The sequence below is a fragment of the Heliangelus exortis genome, chromosome 10, assembly GCF_036169615.1.
Source record: "Heliangelus exortis chromosome 10, bHelExo1.hap1, whole genome shotgun sequence".
NCBI lineage: Eukaryota > Metazoa > Chordata > Aves > Apodiformes > Trochilidae > Heliangelus > Heliangelus exortis.
Window position 1 is genome coordinate 14,679,665 of NC_092431.1, and position 7,055 is coordinate 14,686,719.

A 7,055-nucleotide genomic window follows, 5' to 3' on the forward strand; every position below is an offset into this window, starting at 1 on the left:
AAACATTACCTTCCTCTAAATAATCTACACCTACTGTAGAGGGATTCTGGTTTCAGAAAGCTGTCTAAATGTAATACCATTCCCTCACAACAGTAAAACATAGGTAAGGAGCACAGAGAATGGACAAAAGAAAAAACAAGATTACATTGGTCAGTCTGAGTGGTAAGCAGCCATAGTCCAGCAGTTGCTAAATACTGTTTTGCTTACTTAAAAACACACCTACAAAGCTCTTGTTTGCTGTTTCTTCAGTGCTGTTACTCACAGGAGACCTTTCAAGAGATAAATGCAGAGAGTAGGGTGTATGTGAACTCTCCAAAATTCAGTACGATTTTAGGTACATACAGGAACAGAAAATTATTATCCTTTTGTACCACAAGCATCCATCACTTACAGCTGTGTGCAGTTTTAAGGAAGGACATCTGCCTGACAACTTGGAGTTTTTTACAGCACAAGTTTTGTGAGTTGAAGCCCAGTGCTAGGCATTTAACAAACATTCAGATTGTTGGCCCTTAAAAACAGAGACTACAAAACAAACAAACAAAAAAAATAATTTTCCTTAGCATTAGGTTAACCACTAGCTGTGGGCTCATTGTGTAGTGCATAATATGAGGAAGAAATTAAGTGCATGTTAAAAAAATCCTGAGTCGGGGTATTTGAAATAGAAGTTTCTGAACCAGGTTTTCTGTCTTGCTTTCTGCAAGGTGCTAACAAGCACTAACTACTATCTCCTGAAAGTCACATAAAGCAACACATTTTAAAACAACACACTGCTTAACAGAAAATGACTCAGCTGACACAGGTAAAAACATCCCTACAGAAAGAAAACCAACAGTCTCTTTTCTTCTCCAATGTGTGTTCCTCTGTGAAGCACAGGACAGGTTTCCAGGTCATTTGCTCTATCCATCTCATGTTCCCTAGCTTCTTTTGGAGGAACATTAGTTTCAAAGGTGACAGAATCTGCTCCCTCCATACAGCTCAGTAGTTATCAGGACTACTAACCTTCTCCCTTTAGGAATCACAGGACAGTACCCTTTTTGTGTTCTGTAACACAAAGCCAAGCAGATTTTCAAAACAGGGTATTTACAGCATGCATAAAAGGACTGATCTATAAATAAAACATTCTTATGAAGGACTAGGTTATTTAGATGTCTTCTTCCTTTCTTTCACAGAACTTCCTTCCTCCTCAGTTTCTTATTCCATTACTTTCATGTCACTTCCAATAACCCTGTACAAGTCATGATCTTTCCCCAGTCACATTTATGTTCCCCATGCACTTTTTTAACCTGGTGTGACAACCCAGATTTTAGCAAGTGACTACTTGCTCCTAGGTCTCTTTTGATTTTATTTAGTCAAGAGGTTCAGATGACAGCTTCCTACAAGCTTTCAGAGAACAGCTGATGTTGGAAAAGACCTCTGGAGGTCATCTGGTCCAACCTCCTGCTGAGGCAAATTAAAAGCTTTCAGAAGACAGTTCAGTCCACCTGGTCACAAACCCATTTAATGCCAGGTGCCTCCTCTGCAGTATCTAAATGACTCTTTTGAGGTAAATTACATTTCTGCTGTCCCTGAAACTAGGTGATGCACAATGGTGGAATTATTTTGTTTCGCTTGGATGGGAAATTAAACAGCAACAACAGTCACATCCACACCTCATTGGTGCTGGACTGTGCTACTACAGTGACTTGAATGTACATTTGAAAGCATATGCTTAAACATTAAAATATTTTTAATCCTTCTTTTATCCTTCTTTTTTACCCTTCTCTTCTTAACTTACTCTGTTTACCTCTTCCTAAAGCATTACAGTTTTTGGCTTCACTACAGGAAGGTAATAATCCCTTTTGGAAGAAGCAAAAATCAAACTGCCTACTTGGAGCTGCCATCTTCTTGCCCTGACAAAAAAAACAGATATTCTTGACCTGATATAACATGCAGTGACCAGAATCACAGGTGCTTGAGCAGGATTAAAATGTAACATGCAGTAACAAGGATCTAAACCAAGAAATACCTGGGTTGTTTAATATCTTGCTTCCAATACACTCTTTTAGTGCAACATTGTTAGTGTTGCAGAACCCATTTCTTTCAAGCAGATCCTGTCCTGTGCTAATTCCGTCCTAGCCATCCACAAGGACTGCCATGCTCACAACCTTCTCACCCCCTGGCCAAAGACACCTTTACAGGTGTCTGTTCATTCTCTGCTCAGCTGTGCAGACAAAACCATGGACATTTTATAAAGGACTTTATAAAGTTGTGTGGTTGAAAGAACAAAGGAGAAAGCAATGCTTCCTACCCTGGGAAGTAGAGAATTCCCCATCACTTGCCAAATAAACCTAACTTTCCTTGCCAGGAAAAGAATATACATGCAGTTTCCTCTTCAGAACCCACAATGTTTCCAGATTTGCAGCAGAGCTGAACAGTCAGGATTCTCCATATCCATCACTACCAAGACAATGCAGGCACAGGGTAGCAAGACAAAGCATGATTGACACCAATGTAAAACACAAACCTCAGCACTGAAGAACCACACACAGTTCCTGCTACCACTGTTGTCTGATTCTTCAGGAAGCTTACATTTTTTAAGGAAACTGAAAGATTTAGAAAAACACTTGGGTAACTTTGGTAGAGAATGAAAATATTATTCCATTTTTGCTACTGAAGGGAAAATATAAAACTACACATGGAATCTCTGATTCAAAAGTAAAAAGCAGTGTACTGTCTCATAGTGAAACTGAAATAGCACTATAACAAAGTTGGAATATTCTCAGTCCCCAGTCCCCTCTGGATCAGACAGATTAAATGATAATGATATTGAATGATAATGATATTCTTCACTTCTCCCATTCTAAGAATGCAATGAAAACTGTCAAACTCATAAGACAATGTTTCCTAGTCTACAGGAGCTGGGAATATAACTGGTATTTGATTAAGGCTGGTCCACCAGAGCATGCTTTTCTGACTGTCATATCCTGTTAAGAAAAGCAATATGCTTAAAATGGAGTGAGTCAGTTTTTGCCTAATAAACCTTATCTGACTCAGCCTGTAACAATAATATTTTAAATCTACAGTGTGTCTGTACCTTATTTTCCTCTTAAAACAATAAACAGCAAAACAGATTGCCAAACACAGCCAAACCCCAAAAAGCATTCATCAGTGACTCAATTCAGCTAGGCTGGACTATTTGATCCAGAATTTGATACTGCCAGCTTTTATATCCATGACAGATATTTACCTGATAAACAACAAATAGGCCTTTAAGAGCTTGCCTGTAACTGGGACACATCAGTGTCCAAAAGCTACACACACAAGCACAAATTGAGGGAAGTTTAATGCAGAACTTGCTGGCTTGGCAAGGATTCACCTGCTACTCACTTCAGAGTTGCTACTACTGGAGCTGAACTGCTGCAATTCCATGTACCAGTTCAAGGACTGGGATACTAGTCTAACAGACCAGTCCATTTGGCACCAAGTTCAGCCTGCAGCTGGCATGCACAATAGCACTTTAATTTTATTCTCCTTCCTGAAAATCAAAAACCAATACAACAAAACACCATTCAAAACTACTCCTGGTGCTACTATTAAAGCTTTAGGAAATCACTATGTTCAAGTTCTAGAGCAGAAATTCTAACTTGTTGTTCTGGAACTACAAGAAATAAGGAAAATGAGAACAGATCATCTTACAGCATCTCAAAACAGCTAGCAAAGAGCTTAGATAATTTCAAGGAATGATGTACTCACTACTTGTTTGCTTTCTTCCCACCTGTTTCCTTTCTCTACATGGTCATCAGACTTACATTGGTAAAGTTTTTGTATGCTAACTGGAGAGCATACTAATCCAACTATGATGTTACAGAATTTTCTTCACATTTCTGAGCATTATATTGGTCATGGATAGATGACCAAGTGATGGGGACTCTTTCCCTCTCCCTCCCCCCCCCCCCTTTTATTTTACTGAGAAAGCATGGAAGTGAAATTTCAATTGTGACATTTCTTTTACATTATTCTTCCAGTGAAGAGCAGTAACAAAGGTTACTTTTTCAATGAATATTTGAAGGGACAGAAAATAAGCTTTTACTTTCAGTTATTAATTTAGAGTTGTGTAAGTATACACTGCATTTGTAAGGCTGCACAAGTCTTTTTGTCTTTGTGCTGCTGTCACAAAATCTTCAGATCATTCCTTCTGCAATACTTCAAAAGTCATTCCAATTGTCATTAGTGTTTTATCCAACTTTTGCTTCATCTTTCCCTACCATCCACACTCCAGCCTTTTTTTTTTAATTATCCTTATATTAACCACCAAATCACAGAAAAAAAATTTTCATTGATTTCACATTTTTTATCACAGAGCTGGCATTTCACCTTGCAATCATTTCACATTTCCTCTGCTTTGCCTGTGGAAGAGCCATAGGTTGGGGAGACCCCTCAGGCACTATGGTGCTATTATAAAGTGCACTTTAATGTGTATCTGTTTTGAGTGATAAACTCATCACCCCTCTGAGCCAGCAAATGTTGTAGCCTCTTCCTTCCCCTTGCATGTTGTGGAGTGACTGATCCCTGATTGCCACCACCTTTACTGATGGATATATATATATATATATATGTATATAAAGAGAGTTATCATCTCATTTCTCCAGGTGTGATTAAGCATTGTCTTGAAAAGCAAAGTTTCTAAATCAAAGCTTAAGTGATACACAGCTGAAAACCTGAAAAGGAGGAGGCATCAGCAGACCTACAAACCATACTTTATTGAAGCAAATCAGCTACACCTTGCATAGAGTCACCAGGTAGAAGACTGCAGTGGTTTTCTTATTAGACACCTGAGGAGAAGCTCCATGTGCAAAATGACTCTGGATACCACAGTGTGTCCAACATAACTAATACATTCAAAAGGCTGAATCATGCAATGCAAAGTTTAACCTGTATTTTTAGACATCATAAGAGAATACCAGAGAAGTCTGATCCTTGTTCTAGTAATTATCATTCCCTACAAACAAGAGCCATTTGTTTCATTCAAAAAAAAAAAAAAAAAAAGTACTTCTGGTTCTACTTTGAGAAGTAGTAAAGTGCTGCTCTGCTCAGGCTTCCAAGGCCCACACAAAAGTCCCATTTTCAAAAACTACTTAAGGACAAGGCTGAAAAGCATTTGATTTCCTAAAATGCTTTTTGGAAGTCAAACAAGGTTGATAATTCCCTCCATGAATATGGACTCTGCTCACATTTGAAAATAGGAGGACTTCACACCCGTGTAGGAAGTGGCAGGGTATGAACATCCCTTTTCACAGCAGAGGCTTTCTCTCAGCTAGCTTAAGCCAGAAGCCAGGCACCAGTGACAGCGTAGTAACTGTTAGAGAACCGAATTATACAAAACCTACAGCAAGTGGTAAAGCCTGAACAGTAGCCAAGAACTTCACTACGGCTCTTGAAGATAAAAACGAGTACCTGCTGCTTCACTAGCATTAAAGTCAACCCCTGCTCATGTAGACAGCGTTCACCTTGGTGAACGGATGGATGCAGAAGACGGTCCATGCTAGGAAAACGAAGCCGATCGCACTTCAGAGCAGCGGGCAGCCCCGGTCCATTAGCCCCAGGGGCACCATGGCTGCCGATTTTCATCAAGGCAATCTCTGCCAGCTTTAATCAGAGCAGCCCAAGGAAAGCCCGCAGACCACCACCAGGCCCCTCATGCCACCTCGGACCAGACCTCCACCTGCCAGGGCAGAACCGCCCCCGGCCGGAGCCCACTCACCTTCCAGCAGCTCATCCAGGCTGGTCAGCTTCTTGCTGCCGTCAATGGTGTAGATAGTGCGGACACCCTGGGGCAGGTTCACGTTGTCCGACAGCGACCGAGTGAGCTCTACGAGGAGAGCGTCGAAGGATCGGAAGCGGTCGGGGGAGATAGCATACACCAAGCCCTTGAAGTACTTGTCCCCGTTGCGGTAGAATCGGGCTTTCCGGGCCTTCTTCTCCGAGCTGAGCGCCTGCAGGGTCCGCGTCCGGTAGAGGCTGCAGTGCGCGCTGTGCGCCGGGCTGGGGATCAGCCCATTGCCGCGCGGCCCCGCGCCCCCCGAGCCGGTACCGCCGCGGCGCGGCCCGGCCCGCTGCTGCCTCTTGTCCCTCTCCTCGAAGTGCTCCAGCTCGATGCTCCGACTGCTCGCCATGAGGATGCCTGTCTGCCCGCCCGCCCTCTGGGCTCCGCTGGGACCCAGGCCAGCTACTCACTGCTAAACCTGACCCCGCGCCCGGAAAGGCTCCGGCTGCCTAATTCAGCATCGCGCCGGCCTCCCACGCCGGGAGGGCTGCGGGTGACCGCGGAGTGCGACCTGCCCCGCAGCTGCCGCTCGCTCCGCCGTTACCCGCTGCTCCGGCCGCACAAAAGCATCCCTCATGCCTCAGCTCGGCGGCGACAGGCAACGCCGGGCAGGGAGAGAGAAGGGAAAGGCGGGAGGCTCGGGGGAGCCCCACGGCCGCGCCCCCGCGCCGTGCCCATGCAGCCTCGCACAATGCGGAGGAGGCCGTGCCGTGCCTCAGCCTCTTCTCCGAGGATTCCGCCAGAGAGAGAGGGGGTGGGGACGGAGCGGCTTTGCCGCCAGCTCCCCGCTGGCTTCGGCTCCGATCCCAGCGCGGGGGCACCGGGACCCCTGCGCCGCCAGCAGTCGGGGTGGGGAGCGGCGCAACCCTCCGAGTCCTCGGCGGGCAAGGGCGCTGCTGCTGCCGCTCGCCTCAGAAAGAAAACAACCGCAATGGAGCCGGCGGGAGGAGGGAGCCGCAGCCCGGACGCCCGCCCGCCCGCGGTGCCGGCTGGAGAGCGGGAGGCGGGTGGGGCTGCTGCTGGGCCCAAAGCCGGGCGGGCGGAGCGGCCGCTGCGAGGGCGGGCACAGGGCGGAGCTGAGGGGACGCGGGCGCGGCTGCAACCGGGGCTGAGGGCGCCCCGGGGCTGGGCCGGAGCGGGCGGCAGCGGCGACGGCTCCTCGGTGGGGCTCAGGGGGTGAGAAGGGAAAGGCGTTCTTCTAGAAAAGGAATGATTCTGGGAAAGCAGCTTTCCCGCCGGGTCGCTTCTGTTC

The 7,055-nt window shown here is 45.7% G+C and overlaps 1 protein-coding gene across 7 annotated transcripts in view; it reads right to left on the reverse strand.

Annotated features, from left to right (window-relative positions):
• DCLK2 (doublecortin like kinase 2) overlaps positions 1-6,847 on the reverse strand; it is a 71,396-nt gene extending 64,549 nt beyond the window's left edge. For 5 of the 7 annotated variants that reach the window (XR_011727772.1, XM_071753680.1, XM_071753682.1 and 2 more), the window contains exon 1: positions 5,741-6,804. Coding sequence is in view for 5 of the 7 variants with exons in the window: in XM_071753680.1 (XP_071609781.1) it covers positions 5,741-6,152 (412 nt within the window). In the remaining 2 variants the exon portion in view is untranslated. Of the gene's footprint in view, positions 1-5,740 lie in introns of all 7 variants that reach the window. The other 2 variants (XR_011727773.1, XM_071753679.1) reach the window with 2 other exon arrangements.
• Positions 6,848-7,055: the final 208 nt, after the last annotated feature.